This window comes from Bufo gargarizans, chromosome 2 (genome assembly GCF_014858855.1).
Source record: "Bufo gargarizans isolate SCDJY-AF-19 chromosome 2, ASM1485885v1, whole genome shotgun sequence".
NCBI lineage: Eukaryota > Metazoa > Chordata > Amphibia > Anura > Bufonidae > Bufo > Bufo gargarizans.
Genome location: NC_058081.1, coordinates 229,879,345 through 229,903,384, shown reverse-complemented (window position 1 = coordinate 229,903,384; position 24,040 = coordinate 229,879,345). Strand labels below are relative to the sequence as shown.

The 24,040-nt window shown below is 43.6% G+C and overlaps 1 protein-coding gene across 2 annotated transcripts in view; it reads right to left on the bottom strand.

Moving 5' to 3' along the window:
* Positions 1–298: 298 nt before the first annotated feature.
* Positions 299–24,040, bottom strand: part of PRPF18 (pre-mRNA processing factor 18) — a 51,489-nt gene continuing 27,747 nt past the window's right edge. For both annotated transcript variants that reach the window (XM_044276757.1, XM_044276758.1), the window contains 5 exons: positions 19,049–19,117; positions 17,557–17,697; positions 5,219–5,290; positions 1,617–1,772; positions 299–479 (listed from right to left, as the gene is read on the bottom strand). In XM_044276757.1, the coding sequence (XP_044132692.1) occupies positions 399–479; positions 1,617–1,772; positions 5,219–5,290; positions 17,557–17,697; positions 19,049–19,117 (519 nt within the window). In that variant the 3' untranslated portion in view covers positions 299–398. The remainder of the gene's footprint in view (positions 480–1,616; positions 1,773–5,218; positions 5,291–17,556; positions 17,698–19,048; positions 19,118–24,040) is intronic.

The following is a 24,040-nucleotide window of genomic DNA, read 5'->3' as shown; positions in this document are numbered from 1 at the left end:
CCTCCATTAGCAGCAAAGGAAAGGGACAGGAACGTAATGTACGAACCACTGGCCCTCATACAACCACAAGAGTTACGAGTAGCTTGCCTATGTGTACTTTACAGAAGAGAGAAGTTGAAGCAGCACCCTCGTGTATTGTAGGTGCAAATTCTGTTACTCGGGTCCATATCTAGGTAATATTTAAGAGGGCCTGACTTGGAAGCTTCTTTATAACACACAAAAGTACTATTTACCCCACCACCATCGGAAAACACATTTAAAATTAAAGACATTTTACCATTCATAAAAGTCCATTTTCTTTCATTAAAATGTATAATAATTTTAATAATTTAACAAATCTTTCCAATAGAAAAAATAGGTGATAACTGTAGTTGTGAATACAAGCTTCATAGACACATTCACAATGCATTGTATTCTACACACTTTGACGGGTCCGTTGAAAAATGTTTCTGACAAACGGTCATTAGTCTCTTCAACCCCTAAATGGAAAAGAAAAGAAAATAGACATCATGTATTATTGGAAAGAAGTGTCATTTTCGACCATGTAACACGCCACAATCCCAGATATCATAAGGATTAGAAACTACCATTAGAGGTCGCCAGTAATGCCAATTGACTGGAGTGGCAAATACTAAGTATAGCTATAAAAGCAAGTTCTCCGCATGACTAGGTGTGCTGTCCGCATCTTTTGTGGTACCATTAAAATGAATGGCACAAAACATACGGCCGTCTGAATGAGCCCTTAAAGGGCTTCTGTCACCCCACTAAACCTTTTTTTTTTTTTTTGCTTACTTATAATCCCTACACTGCGATTTATGGCTACATGATCAAATTAATCATTTTGGTCCTGTAGATTTAGTTTAAAACAAGCTTTTAAAATATGCTAATTACCTTGCTACCAGCAAGCAGGGCGGCTACTTGCTGGTAGCAGCCGCATCCTCCGATCGTAAAGACGCCCCCTCCGCTGTGTGATTGACAGGGCCAGGGAACGGGATCGTTCTCTGCTGGCCCTGCCTGTTTGCATTTAAAATCTTGCGCCTGCGCCGCGGCCGTACCTGTCTTCAATTGGCGCAGGCGCACTGAGAGGCGGCCGCTCCATCCTCAATGCGCCTGCGCCGGGTGTAGATGTGACGTCATCGGCGCAAGCGCATTGAGGATAGAGCGGCCGAGCGAGCGGCCGCCTCTCAGTGCGCCTGCGCCAATTGAAGACAGGTATGGCCACGGCGCAGGCGCAAGATTTTAAATGCAAACAGGCGGGGCCAGCGGAGAACGATCCCGTTCCCTGGCCCTGTCAATCACAATGTGGAGGGGGCGTCTTTACGATCGGAGGATACGGCTGCTACCAGCAAGTAGCCGCCCTGCTTGCTGGTAGCAAGGTAATTAGCATATTTTAAAAGCTTGTTTTAAACTAAATCTACAGGACCAAAATGATTAATTTGATCATGTAGCCATAAATCGCAGTGTAGGGATTATAAGTAAGCAAAAAAAAAAAAAAAAAATAAGGTTTACTGGGGTGACAGAAGCCCTTTAACCAATTATTATATATATTCATCATATATAACAACACACATAAAACGATTTTATAAGTCCAATTTTGTCAAAGAGATGTTTCTTACCTGTATGTATTTCCTCTGTGTTTCATCATTCAGCACATGTGCCACATGCTTGGAGAAAATCTTTTCACGGCCTGTACGGGCATGAATACCAACCATAGTCACACCAATGGGCCATGGGGCATTCCCAATTGCCATCTGGAGATAATGATCATTGGCCTGGAAAAATAAATTGCTAACCTGAGCATCCCTAGTAAAAGTATCATAAACATATACAATTACAGTCATGGCCAAAAGGTTTGAGACAACACAAATTTTGGTTTTCACAAAGTTTGCTGCTTCAGTTTTTATGGTAGCAATTTGCATTAGATGACCAGAAAAGTTGCAATAAGTTGCAAAGTAATTCCGTGCCACGAAAATTTACTTAATTACAAAAACCCTATTTCCACAGTTTTTCAGTCCCGCCACAAAGTGAACTGCTAGCATTAGTTCAGTGATCTTATCATTAGTTCAGGAGAAAGTGTTAACTTTGACAAGGTAGGTGATATCGCTCTGTCATGCTGAATTATTAATAGAGCAGACTGGTTACTTTAAAAGGGGTGGGGGTGCTTAAAATCATTGTCTTCTTCTGTTAACCAGTTACCTCCATGGAAACATGTGCAGTCATCATTGATTTGCATCAAAAGGGCTTTACAGGCAAGTACATTGCTGCTTGTAAGATTGATCCAATAAATGGTTGATTTAGGTGCATCAAGAACTTCAAGGATAGAGGCTCAATTGCTATGAGAAGGCTCCTGGGCACCCAAGAAAGTCCATTAAGTGTCAGTGACTATCTCCTAAAGTGGATTCAGCTATAGGATCCGGTCAACACCAGTGGAGAGCTTACTTAGGAACAGCAGCAGGCATGTTAGTGCATCTGCATTCACAGTGAGGTGAAGGCTTTTGGGTGACACCAGGCCATCAAGAAGAGCAGCAAAGGCACTTCGTGCCAGGAAAAAACATGAAGGACAGAAAAACATTCTACAGGAAGTACAGGGAATGGACTGCAGAGGACTGAGGTAAAAAGTTATTTTATCTGATAAAGCTCCTTCAGACTGTTGGGAACATAAATAATAGTATCAAAACCTCCTCCAAGAGCAGCCTCACAACGATCTAGGAGGAATATGGTGATAAACAATGCTTTTTCCAGCATGATGGAGCACCATGTCACAAGTGATAACTAAATGGCTCAGTAACAGTAAACAAAACATTAATATTTTGGATCCATGGCCTCAATCCCATTGAGAACCTGTGGTCAGCCCTTAAAAAGCGTGTGGACAAACAAAAACACATTAATTGTGATAAATTCCAAGCACTGATTAGGCAAGAATAGGCTACTATCATCAGGATTTGGCCCGGAAGCTGATATAGTCAAAAATCACAGAAACATCCTGTACAATGTGATAAATGAATATGCGTATGCACACTTCTAAAAGAAAAATCACTGAATATAATGCACTAACACAATAGACGCAAACATTATATATTGACTAAGCCCTCACTGATATAATACCATCTGAGACTCTCAGCCAATATATTTTGATCAAAACACATCTGTGCCCGCCTACGGCAAGGTGGTCTCAGTCAGTCAGGTCCTACGCTAAACCTACCTATGCCGTTGGGCATCTACATTCAGGACAGCAGAATGTAAATGGCATAGATAGTGCATTATTTTCTGTGATTTTTCTACCAGAAGCTGATATCCAGCATGCCAGGGCGAAATGCTGAAGTCTTGAAAAAGAAGGGTCAACACTGGAAATTGAGCCTTTGCCTAAATTTGATGGATTTGTCAATACAAGTTAAAAAAACATTGGACAAAAAGATCCAAAAACACTATGTGACCACCAAAATTTGTGTTAGTCTCAAAACGTTTGGTCAAGGCTTTAGATTCTCAAATGATTCCCAATCCAAACTTGGTTTGAAAGCAGAAACACAAACAAGCTTTCTTCTGCTCCAAAAATAACATTACTACAAAAGCTGCAGATTAGTGCGGCCTTCTTACAATACTTCCCAAGCACCTTGTTGTTCTTGGCATTTCCTTCTAACAATTGCTACATGACCCCTCAGCCACAAAAGCTAGGCTTCAGATAAGCTCTTGCAGAGTACATACCTTTGTATACCACTGAGGCTACATACACACTGCAACCAACAGTGTCTTTTTTAGTGCAAAAACACCCCGCCGCACCCAGATGTTACATGTTGGCTAATTTACTAATGTGTCTGTGACTAGAATCTCTATAAAAAGTGGTACAAATTGTAACAGGAGAAGGGGGGAAATTTACATTTTACACCAAAATTAAGCCACAATTCTGGAATAAATTCTGTCTCAAACTAAGCCAACAAACAGCTGGTATAGGGTCCATTCACACGTCTGCAAAATGGGTCCGCATCCGTTCCGCAATTTTGCAGAACAGGCGCGGGCCCATTCATTTTCAATGGGGCCGGAATATGCTGTCCGCATTCTTATTTTCGGATCCGCACTTCTGTTCCGCAAAAAAATAGAACACATCCTATTCTTGTCCGCAAGTGCAAAGGCATTTCCTAGGAGATTGTCGGTTGTGTGGTCCGCAAAACCTTGGTGTCTCTGAGGATCCAGTGATTGCGAGGGGGGTGGGGTTTTTGCTGGAGTGACCTGAAGGATTTGGAGGAGGAATATTTGGCGGAGGGTTATGCTCTGCAATGGTATGATTGCTGTTATACGTCATAAATGTTTAAAGGGAACATGTCACCTCTACTATGCTACCCTCACTGAGTGTTTCTAAATGTTCATTGTGTTACCCTAAACATATAAATTACACTTTTAATTTCATTTGCAGACGAATTCAATAAGTATTATGCATTTTTGTACTTTCCGCCTTTTATGCAAATTAACATAAGAGTCATATCTTACTTGTGTGACCAGATAAGAGTCATATTTTCAAGCTCTGACTCATCTTAGGTTAATTTGCATATGTATCAAATCGGGTTTTTTTACACAATAAAAGCACACAGAGCTATGGGGACTGGATATTGCGGATGTGCTAGCGGCCATCTAGCAACCCATGTCCTCAGCTCTATACCCAAAATCCCGTTGACAGGTTCCCTTTAAGTGTTCTCTTAAACATTTCCCTGTGTCTGAAAGAGGCCCTGTGTTTAATAGGGGTTTCTGAAAGATGGGGCTTATTGCAGTGGCTTTTGGAAAGTTATACTGCTTACTACAGTTTTTCTTTGTTAATACTACAATATCTGTATATTACTCCCCTTGCTAGAGGTTCTTTATTTCTTCTTTCTGTACAGGCTCAGACTGGCCCAAGGGGGCACAGGTGAATTCCCCCGGTCGGCCCCTAGTCTCCCACCCCCTGCACAAGTTGCACATAACACAGTAGACTTACCGCACTACATACATATATTTAATGTACAGCACCTCAATCAGCCTATGTTCATAAAAATAAATAAAACTTGTTAGATTATTTATTATATTTAAATGTATGCGTATGGTGGGCCGCTAAAATAAATTTTACTGGTGGGCCCTAGGCACCGCAGTCCGACACAGTTTCTGTATCCTAATGTGACAAACCAAAGTACTCGATTAAAAAAGGAAAATAAAAGGTGGCACAAGGTTTGTATATGAATTCTGATTTACTTACCTTCACATATTCTCTTTGCAGCATAAATTTGATAATATCCGTGATTGACTCTTTAATGTCGGCAGGAAGGTTCTGGATTGACAAAAACGTGCAAAAGCATCAAGGACAGTTCACGACAATTGAGAAAGTGAAGTGACAGTACAGTGTAAGAGGCCATGAGCAAAGTGACAGATTTGACAGTGGATAAGAGCTCAGCACTAGACGGTCTGTCATTATTCTATTATACTGTGGGAAAGTAGAATATGTTGGTCTGTAAGCAGCTAACATGTTTCTATCTGCCCACATTTGTTTTACAAGCTGAAGGAGAAAAAAAAGCAATAGTCAACAGCTGCTGACGAGGCAAAATGCTGCTTCCTGGAGGAAAGTCCCTCATAGTCATTCCTTCTTACAATGCCTTTCATTCTGAACCCTAAGTAACACATCCTAAAATTGGAAACCACAGTCATCCTAAGGCCCTACATAGCAGTATCTAGTGTGCAAAATCATTAAAATGAAATTAAAGGGAACCTGTCACCTGGATTTTGTGTATAGAGCTGAGGACATGGGTTGCTAGATGGCCGCTAGCACATCCGCAATACCCAGTCCCCATAGCTCTGTGTGCTTTTATTGTGTAAAAAAAACGATTTCATACATATGCAAATTAACCTGAGATGAGTCCTGTACGTGAGATGAGTCAGGGACAGGACTCATCTCAGGTTAATTTGCATATGTATCAAATCGTTTTTTTTTTACACAATAAAAGCACACAGGGCTATGGGGACTGGGTATTACGGATGTGCTAGCGGCCATCTAGCAACCCATGTCCTCAGCTCTATACACAAAATCCCGGTGACAGGTTCCCTTTAAGGGCTGGAATGTGTTTAAAATAAAGAAACTAGCTCGCCTATTCACTGCCACTCTGTTCCACCGCTGAGGGTCCCATTCCCACTGCTTCTGGTCCACTGTGGTCCAGAAGGGTGTCGTCATGTGCACTGCTGCAGTATTTAACGGGCCCCAGCAGTGACTTGTCCAGGAGAGAGGCTCAGTGGTCATTTGTCGTTCAGGGACAGTGAATGGCTGCAGTGGCGCAGTAGATCACACTTCCAGTCCACAGTAGACTGGACGCAGCAAGAACGGAGCGGCAGTGAACACATTCCAGCCTGTAAATAATTTTGGCTTGGTGTCAGGACAACTAAGGCCTCTTTCACACTTGCGTTGTCCGGATCCGGCGTGTACTCCACTTGCCGGAATTACACGCCGGATCCGGAAAAACACAAGTGTACTGAAAGCATTTGAAGACGGATCCGTCTTCAAAATGCTTTCAGTGTTACTATGGCACCCAGGACGCTATTAAAGTCCTGGTTGCCATAGTAGTAGTGGGGAGCGGGGGAGCAGCATACTTACAGTCCGCGCGGCTCCCGGGGCGCTCCAGAGTGACGTCAGAGCGCCCCATGCGCATGGATCATGTGATCCATGCGATCATGTCATCCATGCGCCTGGGGCGCCCTGACGTCACTGTGGAGCGCCCCGGGAGCCGCACGGATGGTAAGTATGCTGCTCCCCGCTCCCCACTACAGTTTACCATGGCTGCCAGGACTTTAGCGTCCCGGCAGCCATGGTAACCATTGAGAAAAAGCTAAACGTCGCATCCGGCAATGCGCCGAAACGACGTTTAGCTTAAGGCCGGATCCGGATCAATGCCTTTCAATGGGCATTCATTCCGGATCCGGCCTTGCGGCAAGTGTTCCGGATTTTTGGCCGGAGCAAAAAGCGCAGCATGCTGCGCAGCATGCTGCGCTATTTGCTGCGGCCAAAAAACGTTCCGTTCCGGAACGGAAGACATCCTGAAGGACGGACTGTCCATTCAGAATGCATTAGGAAAATCCTGATCAGTATTCTTCCGGCATAGAGCCCCGACGACGGAACTCTATGCCGGAAGACTATAACGCAGGTGTGAAAGAGCCCTAACACAAAATAAAAATGCACACTCAAACTAGTCTTTTCTATATTAGCTGTGAGGCCAGTCAGAAGGAGCGGAGCAGACTGATACATAGATGAGTGGAGTTCAGTATAACTTGTCACTGATTCAATTAAATCCCTGCTCATTCTGATCTTAGGTGTCCAAGGGGTGGAACTGCTCCGTGACGGGCTTCCTTCTCTGGACGTATACTCTATATGTATATTAGGACCAGTTATACAGAATCTTTATCCACAAACTATATATCAATCTGCTCACTCACCCTACGCTGACACTTACCGTACCTGCAGATTGCTCAGCTGCGATAGCTTTTGAATGGCAAACGCCTAAATGGCAAAAATTGTTTGCATTATTGCACTGCCTGCCTTTAAAGGGAGTCTGTCAGCTACTCTGAGTGTTTTAGACCGCTCATATCACCATTTAGCAGTTACCCAACATAAAAATAGTACCCGTATTGTGTCTTTCACATGTCCACAAATGGAAAAGAAACACTTTATAAAGAAATGCAAATCTGACTTGGATTTAGCCCGCCCTCCTCCCCTGGTTTAGATCTCACCGCCAGGCCCGTGCACTTAACATCAGTGCCTCCGCCCATAGTGGGCAGAGCAGTGCACATGCAAGGGCCCGGCGGTGACTGGTGCTAAATCGTGATATGAGCGGTTTGACACGCTCAAAGTAGACCCTATTTAAAGAGGATCTCAGCCCTCCGGTCATACATTTAGTTTTTTTTTGCATAGATTTGACAATCTAGGTTTCATATTATTAGTTGGCCTTTTCCTATAAATGACATATGAATATGGAAAATAGAGCTACTTTTCATGTCAAAAGGAAGCTGCCAAGTCTGCTATTATACCATCTTCTGTTCTTTGGCTTCCTATCACTGGCAGTTACTTCTAGTATAAAAGCCATATGCTTTGGTTATGCATTTAATCCCTTTTTAATACTAGACTTTGGAGAAATAGATATGGATAGTAAATCCTCATGCCATTTGTGCCAAATGAGAGTAGGGACCCAATCAATAGACGCCACCTTGACATTACAAGTAGGCTTATGTATCTTTATCAAAACGCATATAGTCTTTTTCTCCATGATCTAATATTTTTCTCATTTAATATTAAGTCTAGCTGAAAAACTACTGTTATATTCAAAAATGACTGGTACGTTTGCAATATAATATGCTATGATAGGAGTATCAATTATTCCATCTACCTGATGCAGTAATTATTTACTCCCTTCAAATAATAGTCAATTATATTACAGTAAGTCATGCAGAAAAAAGAAGTGTACTGCGCATACATCTTCGTATAGATCTTCCTAGGATTCACTGAAAAGTAAAGGCCCCTTTAGGATTCCTATATGGGTGGCGGTTTTGATCTTTCAGGATTTTTATTTTTTTAAAGACACAAATTTTTATAGGCTTTTTTTGGGAATGTCAAAATGGCAGCAATAAGGGCTTATGCACACAAACGTATTTTATTTCCATGTCCGTTCCGTTTTTTTATTATTTTTTTGGATCATATGCATAACCATTCATTTTAATGGGTCAACAAAAAAAACGGAAGTTACTCTGTGTGCATTCCGTTTCCATATGGCCCAAAAATAGAGCATGTCCTATTATTGTCTGCAGTACGGACAAGGATAGTACGGTTTTATTAGGGGCCAGCTGTTCCATTCCGCAAAATACAGAATGCACGCGGATGTCATCCGTATTTTTGGCGGACCGCAAAATACATACAGTTGTGTGCATGAGCCCCAAGCAGTATTTCTGTCCATTTGCATTTTTTTGTTGTTTTTTTTTGCAAACAGTGTGCCTTACCAACAGCGTTTTCTTCATGGTAATTTTTCCCCTATAGAGAGGGTGATGTGGAAACAACAGAAAAAATGCCAAGAGCTACCACACATGTTTTTGAAAAGAAGTCAGAAAGAAAAAAAAAAACACCACAACACACGTCTTACATTTCAGATCTGCACAAAACTGCACCAAAAATAATGCAACAGTACAGAAAAACACATGTGTGAAACCACCCTTAGGGCTCTTTCACACTTGCGTTCTTTTCTTCCGGCATAGATTTCCGTCGTCGGGGCTCTATGCCGGAAGAATCCTGATCAGTTTTATCCTAATGCATTCTGAATGGAGAGAAATCCGTTCAGGATGCATCAGGATGTCTTCAGTTCAGGACCGGAACGTTTTTTGGCCGGAGAAAATACCGCAGCATGCTGCGCTTTTTGCTCCGGCCAAAAATCCTGAACACTTGCCGCAAGGCCGGATCCGGAATGAATGCCCATTAACAGGGCATTGATCCGAATCCGGACTTAAGTTAAATGTTGTTTCGGCGCATTGCCGGATCCGACATTTAGCTTTTTCTGAATGGTTACCATGGCTGCCGGGATGCTAAAGTCCTGGCAGCCATGGTAAAGTGTAGCGGGGAGCGGGGGAGCAGTATACTTACAGTCCGTGCGGCTCCCGGGGCGCTTCAGAGTGACGTCAGGGCGCCCCACGCGCCTGGATGACGTGATCGCATGGCACGTCATCCATGCGCACGGGGCGCTCTGACGTTGTTCTGGAGCGCCCTGGGAGCCGCACGGACTGTAAGTATACTGCTCCCCAGCTCCCCACTACTACTATGGCAACCAGGACTTTAATAGCATCCTGGCTGCCATAGTAACACTGAACGCATTTTGAAGACAGATCCGTCTTCAAATGCTTTCAGTTCACTTGCGTTTTTCCGGATCCGGCGTGTAATTCCAGCAAGTGGAGTACACGCCGGATCCGGACAACGCAAGTGTGAAAGAGGCCTTACATGGATTATCAATCGGAGCACACTCATTTCTGAAAACTGTCCTGTGTAGCACCCAAATAGCGAGCAAATGGTCAATCATTGGGCGATAGCATACACCAAAATTATAATTTCAGGGCAGCTGCCCAGAAACAATGAATTTGTCCTGTATTTCCCTCACTTCCCATAACCCATTGCTCTCCTCACATGAACTAGCAGAACCAATCCGAATGCAGATAACTTCCCCCACTACCCCAGAGCAGTGTGTATCTCACATCCAGATAACCAGAGACAGACAAGACCAATCAGAATGCAGATAACCTCCCCCACAGCAGTGTGTATCCTCTCACATACAGCTAACCAGAGACAAGCCCTGCAATTAGATGAAATCAGTTGCCATTTGTTTTATCCTCTTAAAAGTCACATTAAAAAGGGCTTTTAGGAACCATTTTGGGGTATATACAGTTAGGTCCATATATATTTGGACACTGGCACATTTTTAGTTTTTATTACTCGTTTACTAAAACATATTCAAGTTATAGTTATATAATAGACATAGACATAAAGTCCAGACTTTTAGCTTTCATTTGAGGGTATCCACATTAAAATTGGATGAAGGGTTTAGGAGTTTCAGCTCCTTTGCTTATGGCACCCTGTTTTTAAAGGGACCAAAAGTAATTGGACAATTGACTTAAAGGCTGTTTCATGGGCCGTTGTGGGCAATTCCTTCATTATTTCATTCTCAATTAAGCACATAAAAGGCCTGGAGTTGATTTGTGGTGTTTTTGAAGATTTTGCTGAGAAGTAAACATGCGGTCAAAGGAGCTCTTCATGCAGGTGAAACAAGCCAATGGAAAAAGACCTGGACGCCCACGGAAGACAACAGTGGTGGATGATCGCAGAAAATTACCATGGTGAAGAGAAACCCCTTTTGCAACAGCCAACCAAGTGAACAACACACACATCTTTAAAAACCAGCCCACTTCTGGAAGAACATCTTTGGACAGATGCAACCAAGAACAACCTCTACCAGAATGATGAAAAGAAAAAAAGTATGGAGAAGGCATGGTACAGCTCATGATCCAAAGCATACCACATCATCTGTAAAACACGGCGGAGGCAGTGTGATGGCTTGGGCCTGCATGGCTGCCAGTGGCACTGGGTCCCTAGTGTTTTGATGATGTGACAGGACAGAAGCAGCCGGATGAATTCTGGGGTTTTCAAAGACATACTACGTGCTTAAATCTAGCCAAATGCAGCCAAACTAATTGGTCGGCGTTTCAAGATACAGATAAACAATGACCCAAGATTTAAAGCCAAAGCAAACCAGGAGTATATTAAAGCAAAGAAGTGGAATATTCTTGAATGACCAAGTCAGTCACCTGATCTGAACCTAATAGAGCATACAATTCACTTGTTAAAGACTAAACTTCAGACAGAAAGGCCCACAAACAAAGAGCAACTGAAAATCGCTGCAGTAAAGGCCTGGCAGAGCATTAACAAGGAGGAAACACAGCGTCTGGTGATGTTCATGAGTTCAAGAATTCAGACAGTCATTGCCAACAAAGGGTTTTCAACCAAGTATGAGAATATAACATTTTATTTACAATTTAATTTGTCCAATTACTTTTGAGCCCGACATGAAGAGATTGAGTTTAACCACTTCAACCCCGCTAGCTAAAACCCCCTTCATGACCAGGCCACTTTTTACACTTCTGCACTACACTCCTTTCACCGTTTATCGCTCGGACATGCAACTTACCACCCAAATGAATTTTACCTCCTTTTCTTCTCACTAATAGAGCTTTCATTTGGTGGTATTTTATTGCTGCTGACATTTTTACTTTTTTTGTTATTAATCGAAATTTAACGATTTTTTTGCAAAAAAATTAAAATTTTCACTTTCAGCTGTAAAATTTTGCAAAAAAAAAAAAAACGACATCCATATATAAATTTTTCGCTAAATTTATTGTTCTACATGTCTTTGATAAAAAAAAAAAAATGTTTGGGCAAAAAAAAAAAAAATGGTTTGGGTAAAAGTTATAGCGTTTACAAACTATGGTACAAAAATGTGAATTTCCGCTTTTTGAAGCAGCTCTGACTTTCTGAGCACCTGTCATGTTTCCTGAGGTTCTACAATGCCCAGACAGTAGAAAAACCCCACAAATGACCCCATTTCGGAAAGTAGACACCCTAAGGTATTCGCTGATGGGCATAGTGAGTTCATAGAACTTTTTATTTTTTGTCACAAGTTAGCGGAAAATGATGATTTTAATTTTTTTTTTTCTTACAAAGTCTCATATTCCACTAACTTGCGACAAAAAATAAAAAAAATTCTAGGAACTCGCCGTGCCCCTCACGGAATACCTTGGGGTGTCTTCTTTCCAAAATGGGGTCACTTGTGGTGTAGTTATACTGCCCTGGCAATTTAGGGGCCCAAATGTGTGAGAAGTACCTTGCAATCAAAATGTGTAAAAAATGGCCTGCGAAATCCGAAAGGTGCACTTTGGAATGTGTGCCCCTTTGCCCACCTTGGCTGCAAAAAAGTGTCACACATCTGGTATCGCCGTACTCAGGAGATGTTGGGGAATGTGTTTTGGGGTGTCATTTTACATATACCCATGCTGGGTGAGAGAAATATCTTGGCAAAAGACAACTTTTCCCATTTTTTTATACAAAGTTGGCATTTTACCAAGATATTTTTCTCACCCAGCATGGTTATATGTAAAATGACACCCCAAAACACATTCCCCAACTTCTCCTGAGTACGGCGATACCAGATGTGTGACACTTTTTTGCAGCCTAGATGCGCAAAGGTGCCCAAATTCCTTTTAGGAGGGCATTTTTAGACATTTGGATCCCAGACTTCTTCTCACACTTTCGGGCCCCTAAAAAGCCAGGGCAGTATAAATACCCCACATGTGACCCCACTTTGGAAAGAAGACATCCCAAGGTATTCAATGAGGGGCATGGCGAGTTCCTAGAATTTTTTTTTTTTGCATAAGTTAGCGGTAATTGATTTTTTTTGTTTTTTTCTCACAAAGTCTCACTTTCCGCTAACTTAGGACAAAAATTTCAATCTTTCATGGACTCAATATGCCCCTCAGCGAATACCTTGGGGTGTCTTCTTTCCGAAATGGGGTCACATGTGGGGTATTTATACTGCCCTGGCTTTTTAGGGGCCCTAAAGCGTGAGAAGAAGTCTGGAATATAAATGTCTAAAAATGTTTACGCATTTGGATTCCGTGAGGGGTATGGTGAGTGCATGTGAGATTTTATTTTTTGACACAAGTTAGTGGAATATGAGACTTAGTAAGAAAAAACAAACAAACAAAAAAATATATTTCCGCTAACTTGGGCCAAAAAAATGTCTGAATGGAGCCTTACAGGGGGGGGGGGGGGGGGGGGGGTGATCAATGACAGGGGGGTGATCACCCATATAGACTCCCTGATCACCCCCCTGTCATTGATCACCCCCCTGGTAAGTCTCCATTTAGACGTCCGTATGATTTTTACGGATCCGATACATGGATCGGATCCGCAAAACACATGCGGACGTCTGAATGGGGCCTTACAGGGGGGTGATCAATGACAGGGCGTGATAAGGGAGTGTATATGGGTGATCACCCCCCTGTAAGGCTCCATTCAGACGTCCGTATGATTTTTACGGATCCATGGATCGGATCCGCAAAAAAACATGCGGACGTCTGAATGGGGCCTTACAGGGGGGTGATCAATGACAGGGGGTGATCAGGGAGTGTATATGGGTGATCACCCCTCTGTCATTGATCACCCCCCTGTAAGGCTCTATTCAGACGTCTGCACGTGTTTTGCGGATCCGATCCATGTATCCGTAAAAATCATACGGACGTCTGAATGGAGCCTTACAAGGGGGTGATCAATGACAGGGGGGTGATCAGGGAGTGTATATGGGTGATCACCCCCCTGTCATTGATCACCCCCTGTAAGGCTCCATTCAGACGTCCGTATGATTTTTACGGATCCATGGATACATGGATCAGATCCGCAAAACACATGCGGACGTCTGAATAGAGCCTTACAGGGGGGTGATCAATGACAGAGGGGTGATCACCCATATACACTCCCTGATCACCCCCTGTCATTGATCACCCCCCTGTAAGGCTCCATTCAGACGTCCGCATGTGTTTTGCGGATCCGATCCATGGATCCGTAAAAATCATACGGACGTCTGAATGGAGCCTGACAGGGGGTGATCAGGGAATCTATATGGGTGATCACCCGCCTGTCATTGATCACCCCCCTGTAAGGCTCCATTCAGACGTCCGTATGTGTTTTGCGGCTCCGATCCATGTATCCGTGGATCCGTAAAAATCATACGGACGTCTGAACGGAGCCTGACAGGGGGGTGATCAAGGAGTTTATATGGGGTGATCAGGGGTTCATAAGTGCCGGGGGGGGGGGGGGGGGGGGGTGTAGTGTAGTGTGGTGTTTGGTGCGACTTTACTGAGCTGCCCGTGTCCTCTGGTGGTCGATCCAAACAAAAGGGACCACCAGAGGACCAGGTAGCAGGTATATTAGACGCTGTTATCAAAACAGCGTCTAATATACCTGTTAGGGGTTTAAAAAAAATCACATCTCCAGCCTGCCAGCGAGCGATCGCCGCTGGCAGGCTGGAGATTCACTCGCTTACCTTCTGTTCCTGTTAGCGTGCGCGTTCACAGGAAATCTCGGCCCTCGCGAGATGACGCGTATATGCGTCACTGTGCGCAGGGCTGCCGCCTCCGGACCGCACATCTGCGTTAGGCGGTCCAGAGGCGGTTAAAAAATGCGTTAGTTCCTCACATTTTTATACAATCATTTTGTTTAACCCACTGAATTAAACCTGAAAGTCTGAACTTCAACTGCATCTGAATTGTTTTGTTCAAAATCCGTAATGTACAGAACAAAAATTAGAAAAATGTTGTCTCTGTTCAAATATATATGGACGCAACTGTATAGTGTATGAAATAAATTTCATTATTTTATTTTTAGGGGGAAAGAAAAACTACAATTTTCACATTATTTTGTGTATTTTTTTTTTTTTTTTTTTACGGTGTTTACTGTGTGGTAAATGTAATTTTATTATGTGGGTCACTACACTGATGATAATGTCACATTTCCATATTATTATTATTTTTTTTACTATTTGACTCTCCTCCTGTCAGCTCTGCAGCTGCTCCATCATTCTACTTCACACTGACAGGGAGTGGGGGTGGCTGCTCATATCTCTATAGATATATGGGCTTGTAAAGTCTGAAAGCTGACATTCCAAGCTTTCAGACAATACTAGAATGACAGCAATATGTTCAGTATAGGGGAAGATATCATTGATAGAAATCGGGAAGCAGTGAATGCAGCTTAAAGTGAAAGTAAAAGAAAAAGCAGGTTTTACCCGCGATCATTCTAGACTCGATTTCTAACAGTGATTTCTCCTCTATGGCTTGGACTAATGCTGTCATTCTGGTCTTGTCAGCTTTCAAACAAGACCAGTTTCTAGCTGCTGCCATTCAGGAGATACAATTGCAAGAAAAAGTATGTGAACCCTTTGGAATTTCTGCACAAATTGGTCATAAAATGTGATCTGATCATCTAAGTCACAACAATAGACAATCACAGTCTGCTTAAACTAATAAACACACAAGGAATTAAATGTTACCATGTTTTTATTGAACACACCATGTAAACATTCACAGTGCAGGTGGAAAAAAGTATGTGAACCCTTGGATTTAATAACTGGTTGAACCTCCTTTGGCAGCAATAACTTCAACCAAATGTTTCCTGTAGTTGCAGATCAGACGTGCACAACGGTCAGGAGTAATTCTTGACCATTCCTCTTTACAGAACTGTTTCAGTTCAGCAATATTCTTGGGATATCTGGTGTGAAATAGCTTTCTTGAGGTCCTGCCACAGCATCTCAATCGGGTTGAGGTCAGGACTCTGACTGGGCCACTCCAGAAGGCGTATTTTCTTCTGTTTAAGCCATTCTGTTGTTGATTTACTTCTATGCTTTGGGTCGTTGTCCTGTTGCAACACCCATCTTCTGTTAAGACCATCTGTCCACCAGCTGAAGCTCAAGTTCTCCTACAAAATGTCTTGATAAACTTGGGAATTCATTTTTCCTCCGATGATATCAATCTGTCCAGGCCCTGACGCAGCAAAGCAGCCCCAAACCATGATACCCCCACCACCATACTTTAACATCAAAACCTCATCCCAACTGTGGTGTGCTGTGCCTCTTTTTCTGCACACATGGGGCCAGATTTATCATTAGCTCAAGTCAGAATAATGGAGTGAAAAAGTCGCTAATTTTTGCGTGTTTCTTCCAAACAACTCAACTTTGGTTTCATCTGTCCACAGAATATTTTGCCAGTGCTGCTGTGGAACATCCAGGTGCTCTTGTGCAAACTGTAAACGTGCAGCAATATTTATTTCGGACAGCAGTGGCTTCATCTGTGGTATCCTCCCATGAAATCCATTCTTGTTTAGTGTTTTACGTATTGTAGATTCGCCAACAGGGATGTTAGCATATGCCAGATTCTTTTGTAAGTCTTTAGCTAGGATTCTTCTTCATCTCATTGAGCAGTCTGCGCTGTGCTCTTGCAGTCATCTTTACAGGACGGCCACTCCTAGAGAGAGTAGCGGCAGTGCTGAACTTTCTCCATTTATAGACAATTTGTCTTACCGTGGACTGATGAACAGCAAGGCTTTTGGAGATACTTTTATAACCCTTTCCAGCTTTATGCAAGTCAACAATTCTTAATTGTAGGTCTTCTGAGAGCTCTTTTGTGCGAGGCATCATTCACATCAGGCAATGCTTCTTGTGAAAAGCAAACCCAGAACTAGTGTGTTTTTTATAGGGCAGGGCAGCTGTAACCAACACCTCCAATCTCATCATTGATTGGACTATAGTTGGCTGACACCTCACGCCAATTAACTCTTGGAGATGTCATTAGTCTAGGGGTTCACATACTTTTTCCACCTGCACTGTGAATATTGACATTGTGTGTTCAATAAAAACATGGTAACATTTAATTCTGTGTGTGTTATTAGTTCAAGCAGACTGTGATTGTCTATTGTTGTGACTTAGATGAAGATCAGATCACATTTTATGACCAATTTGTGCAGAAATCCATATCATTCCAAAGGGTTCACATACTTTTTCCTGCAACTGTAGCAGCATCTAAAGCAGCCCTCGGCCCTCCACTTTCTGGCCAACCCCAGGCACTCAGGGCTGTGCACCTCCTCCCAGTTCTCTTGTTTATATCAGAGGGGAGATGGCCTGCACATGAGAACGCTGTAAGAAGAGGCCTGCTCAATGTGAAAGTGACACACATTTCTGGGTGTTATTATGAGGTGAAACTGAATAAGATTAAATTATAAAGCACAAAAGCATTTATACAGCAGGGTGTACAATACCATTAGGGTATAAAAAAAATGAAACGGCAGTTACACTTTAAAAAGTGAAAAGCTGTTCTGGGAATACAATGTAGGAATTGTCTGAGTCCTGCTGATTATGTACTATGAATGAAAGGGTTAAAAAGAGAAGAAACAGGCTGTTATGTGCATTTGTTAGAGGTCTTCACCTTTTTACGCAATTTTCTGAACAGTGGTTTTAAATAGGACTCCGTCTGCTTCTGTGTGGCACTTGCAAGTTTACCGTGCACACTCCGCTTAACATAATCTTCTCGTGCATTCAGATCTTTGGCCCAGACTCCTAAGAGAAACTAAACAAAACAAATGGTTGGTTTACATAGCCACCTGGTGGACAATGAAAAAACTGCACCTCTGCAAAACAACCCTGCATTATCTGCATGTAAGGGTGAATATATTTAAGAGTCTTAAGAATTAAGACAGAAAGAAACTTTGTAATATTGACCCCACAACAATTTCACTTCAAGCCTCTGCACTGATCTTCTCCACCCATCTTTGTTTAAGCTGTACGCAGTGACATGAACCATACCGTTACAAGACTACGGCCACAGAGCAATGTAATGTGATGTCACCTATAGGCAAAACAGCACTATGGCAGACAAGAATTGACTGTTGTGTTCATGTGGCATTGCAGGGGACATCATGTCACTTGGTACATTTAAAAACAAAGAGCATTAGTGATGGTAGAGAACAGCGGTGCCTGAATAAACAAAATTAGCAAGGTGAAATAGTACAAGGCTTCTTACTACAAGATATTCTTAAAATTTTACATGGATAGTGCCCCATTTACTTAGGAAGGAATACTCCATCACACTCAAAATTGCGTCAGCACATGTGACCACTGAGGCCAGTGATTGGTCACAGCGGTCACAAGAGCAAGCCACTTCTGGTCCTTGAGAGCCAGAAAGGGGCTGGAAACAGCATAGGTCTGGCAGGGACATAGACAGGTGACGGTAGTTTTTTGTTTTTTTAAGGAGCACAGGCTGGAAGAGTGGGATTGTTGGCTCCTAGGTTAGACAACCCCTTTAGCGTTCTCCCACATAGACCCTCTCCCAGGCTCTAAATATAAATGGCCCCCAATACAAAAATACCTCCACATAGATTTATCAAAAATAAGCTTTATTCAATACAAAGAAATACATAGACATAAATATAGCAGCAGTCGATACTCCAAAAAAGAGGGGAAAAAATCCTCGGAAGAAGCCTTGGGTGAAGGGTGAAACGGCATTGGGAAGAGGACTTTGCAGAGTCGGTCTGTAATACATATGTAGTTATATACTTTGCAATGACATTATCCCCATATCACTATGTTTAAGTTATCCAATTGGCTCCTTTTGAGCTTTCTTATACGATTACAGTTAGTGTGGGGTGCACAGTAATTACTTGATTGTTGATATATGTGGATTTGTGGTGACTGACCCTGCCCTTTAAGTCCTCTTTTGGAGTATAGACTGCCGCTATATTTATGTCTATGTATTTAATAAAGCTTATTTTTGATAAATTTATGTGGAGTATTTTTGTATTGGGGGCAATTCAAGGTAGTAGGTATACCTCCATAACATTCATAGTGGTATATCCCGGTTAGTAGATTGGGTGTGTATTCTAAATATAAGTGCCCAGATGACCACCCCCTGCCACAATTACCTTAAGAACTTTATTAATGATATCCATGTCTCTGTTGTCATCGCCTTGTCCCAGACACTCTCCCAAAACCTATAATGCAGAGAAACATTTCAGGTAAAAAAAATCCAGATAAAGGCAAGGTGAACTATATAGAAAAGGTTTTTATATATTTTTCATCCTTAAATGCTTTGCAGCCCAAGCTAGAACAGTTAAAAAGAAAATGATTCCAGTTGGTACAAACACCGTCTCACATCACAATGTGGTTACTACGCTATTCATTTCAAGCACCTGTTCCAGCCACTCTGGATGCCATTCAACTTCTACTTTCCAGATGTTTGTATGAAATCCCCACATTTCTGTTCTGCCAGAGGCCTGTTCATCCTGAGCCAGATCTCTAGAGGGATGAATTAAAGGGGTTGTTCCATCTGAGCATTTATGGCACAGCTACAGGATATGCCATAAACGCCCAACCAGTGTGGGTCCTAACTCTAGGTCCCACTCCTATCTTAAGAACAGGATCCCCTCACAGCGCTCTCTCCAGTCCCACAGCTGCGAATACACATCCAGCTATTCATTCACTGCAGCTTACAATGGTGCCCTGTTCGTGAGATAGCAGCAGGTGCTAGACATGGAACCCATACCCCTCTAAGTAGGAGACCCTTAGGGTCCATTCACACGTCCGCATCCGTTCCGCAATATCAGGAACGGGTGCGGACCCATTCATTCTCAATGGGGCACGAATGGATGCGGAGAGCACACTATGTGCTCTCCGCATCCGCATTTCCGGAGCGCAGCCCCGAACTTCCGGGCCGCGGCTCCGCAAAAAAATAGAACATGTCCTATTCTTGCAATTGCAGACAATAGGCAGTTCTATGGAGGGTGCCGGCCGGGTGTATTGCGAATCCGCAATACACTACGGATGTGTGAATGGACCCTTATAGACAGAAATGCTGTTTTGCCATAAATAAATAAAAATGGCAGCTAGGGTTTAACACATTCACTTCCATGCCTTTAAATGACTGATGTAACAAGAATATAAAGGCTAGAAAGCTTAGAGCAAGATGGAATATTTAGGGTACAGGGAGGAGAGAAGCTGCAAGTGAGAGTCTGTCACTATCTTCTCTTCTCCAGTATAGGCTTCCAGTGCCCCATGAGGGTGATACAGGAACGTTTATTCACAATATGGCTCCCTTTACAAAGGAGATGAAATCTGTGCCCTCTCATTGTCAATTTTTTTCTAAACTAAAGCAAATATGAGAGGTGTCAAATACCAGATCATCGCCCCCTGCACTGTTGACTCTGCCTCAAATGTTCACCAGCATCTGGATTGTGGACATTTTTGGTCCTTTAGTGAAGATGTCTGCATGCGGACACAGTGGCATGTATGAACTTTGCATGGCTTCAACTTTGTAGTAGGTATTGTGCGTCTCGGGCTCTGCTTGAGTTCCAATTTTAGACACAAAAGGGGAGATTTATCAAAACTGGTGTAATGGAAAACTGGTGTAGTTGCCCGTAGCAACCAGAGTCCACCTTTCATTTAATAAAGGAGCTCTGAATAATGAAAGGTGGATTCTGATTGGTTGCTATGGGCACCTAAGTCAGTTTCCCTTACACCAGTTTAGATAAAACTCCCCCATAAAATTCTTTAAGCATTTTTTTTTCTTTCAAAATGTTATGCATTCATGCAGAGGGAGCCCACAAGTGTAAAAGTGTCTGAAGTCTACTAGAAAATATATGGGCACAGGGAAATAATTGCAGATTTACTTGAGTATCTATACAAGGCACCAAATAAAGCTAGACAACCCCAAAGCAGCCAATCGTGATGGAAATGTTGCGTCTCCTCTGTAAGTAATTCAGAAGTGCCAAGGATGCTCAAGTGTCTACATTTCCCTGCATGCTTTAGACTCAATATTTAGGAGTTATCTGGAGGGGCCCTAATTTACCTGGCTGGCGACATACTTTCTTTAAAGAGTCTTTGTCACCTGGATCAACCCTACCCTACTAGGCATATAGATTAAAACGATATCTGTCTTATGTCTGTCGGTGGTATCATTGTGGAGAAAAATTACAATGATGAAAATTAACTATTCGAGCACCAGGAGGCTTATGAGGTTTGAGCACCACTCCAGCAACACCCCTGGTACTCCATAATGACGCCCCTCTGCTTTTCATCACGTCCCCCTGCCTTTAGATTGACAGCGCTAGACTGCACTCTAGTTCAGAACGGCGCATCTTCAGCTTCATCCTGACGAGCGAAGATATTGTGCATACAGGCCGTTCTGGTCAAGACTGCAGGCTAGTGCTTTCAATCTATAGGCGGCGGGGCTGTGGGGGGGGGGGGGGGGGGGAGGATCGGGAGGGTTTGCAGGGGGAAGCCGCCTCCTGGTACTCAAATAGTTAATGATTTAAAATTTAGATTTAAAAGTTCATTTTTCTCCACAACGATACCACCGAGGGTCAATCAGGGCCATCAACCCTACCATGCTATACGCCTATAAGGATAGGTTTGATCCGGATGACAAAGGCGCTTTAACAAGCTATTCCAGTCCTCCTGTTTTTACAGGGTACAAATAGTTTAATATCTGCAAATTAGAGCCACTCCGCAGTTTTCGGGATACTTATGACAGGAGTGACAGTCATTAACAGAAATGTAGAAATACATCCAAAATAAGTACTGAACGCTGTGAACGATAGCTCTTCGTTCTGTTCCAATAACTCGGCGAGAAAGTCCAATACAAATAATGTGTGCTGAAACTTTCTGGCAGCAGGCTTCCCCATAAGTGCTCATAGAGGCATACTGAACAGATGTGTCGGGAAATTTCAGGGCTCAGAATCTATTTTTCAATTGATGTAGCTAAAATCAAGATTTATATATAAAAAAAAATTTTCGGTGCAAGTAATATTAGGTATTTACCACCATTTTGGGGTAGATATGACGCATGGAACATATAAAGTTTGGGGGATAAAAAAAATAAAAATATAAAAAAAACTGATGTTCTCTGGGATTTGTTTTTACACGGAGGTAAAAAAAAAAACATGTTAACTATTGATTACATGGTTGTATAAAGTAGATATATCACCCATAGGTGATATTTGACATCAGCGCTGATACACAATCGATTCAGCTAGTCCTACTGGGGTGACACCCCAGTAGGACTAGCTGAATCGATTGTGTATCAGCGCTGATGTCAAATATCACCTATGGGTGATATATCTACTTTATACAACAATTTTTTAGTAGGGAGAACAATAGCTCCTTCAAGACATCTAGCAGCGGAGTCTCCCCCACAAAGGTAGACTGACACGTATCTATTCAATAGGAGCGCAGGAGGATCTTTAAAATTTTTCTATTGATTACATGGGTCATTGCGATCATAGCACTATCAAATACAGTGGTCCCTCAAGTTACAATATTCATGTGTTCCTGGACTACTGCATGTGGAAACCATTGTAACTTGAGTTTATAACTATGGAAAACTAGCAATTGGTTCCAGGGCCCCAAAATGTCATCCCAAGGTAAGAGATAAGACGATTTAAAAGGGCATCTGTTAGCAGATTTGTCCCTATGACACTGGCTGACCTGTTATATGTGCCCTTGGCAGCTGAAGGCATCTGTGTTGGTCCCATGTTCATATGTGCCTGCATTGCTGAGAAAAATGAAGTTTTAATATATGCAAATGAGCCTCTAGGAGCAACAGGGGCATCACAGATACACCTATAGGCTCTGCTCTCTCTCCAACTTCAGAGCCCCCTGCACTTTGAATGACAGGGCCAGGCATCATGACGTTTGTCAGTGCAGAGTGCGCAGCAGTTGCCGGTAAACATAGAGGCTCAGCCGTTTCTGCAACGCTACCATTGTTCATTTGCATATATTAAAACATAATTTTTATCAGCAATGCAGGCACATATGAACATGGGACCAACACAGATGTCTTCAGCTGCTAAGCGCACATGTAACAGGTCAGCCAGTGTCATGGGTACAAATCAGCTGACAGATGCCCTTTGAGAGCCGTCATATGATCTCAATACCGGAGAAAAATGCTTCTGTTTTGTCCCCATTTATTGGATCTGTGGGCGACACCGTTACGGGGGGGGGGGATCTGTGGGCGACACCGTTACGGGGGGGGGGGGGATCTGTGGGCGACACAGTTACGGGGGGGGGGGGGGGGGGGGGTGGGATTCTGTGGGCGACACCGTCACGGGGGATTCTGTGGGCGACACCGTCACGGGGGATTCTGTGGGCGACACCGTCACGGGGGATTCTGTGGGCGACACCGTCACGGGGGATCTGTGGGCGACACCGTCACGGGGGATCTGTGGGCGACACCGTCACGGGGGATCTGTGGGCGACACCGTCACGGGGGATTCTGTGGGCGACACCGTCACGGGGGATTCTGTGGGCGACACCGTCAGGGGGATCTGTGGGCGACACCGTCACGGGGGATCTGTGGGCGACACCGTCACGGGGGATCTGTGGGCGACACCGTCACGGGGGATCTGTGGGCGACACCGTCACGGGGGATCTGTGGGCGACACCGTCACGGGGGATCTGTGGGCGACACCGTCACGGGGGATCTGTGGGCGACACCGTCACGGGGGATCTGTGGGCGACACCGTCAGGGGGATCTGTGGGCGACACCGTCACGGGGGATCTGTGGGCGACACCGTCACGGGGGATTCGTGGGCGACACCGTCACGGGGGATCTGTGGGCGACACCGTCACGGGGATTCTGTGGCGACACCGTCACGGGGGATCGTGGGCGACACCGTCACGGGGGATCTGTGGGCGACACCGTCACGGGGGATTCTGTGGGCGACAAACACGTCACGGGGGATTCTGTGGGCGACACCGTCCACGGGATTCGTGGGCGACACCGTCACGGGGGATTCTGTGGGCGACACCGTCACGGGGGATTCTGTGGGCGACACCGTCACGGGGGATTCGGTGGGCGACACCTGTCACGGGGGAGTCTGTGGGCGACACCGTCACGGGGAGTCGTGGGCGGACACGCA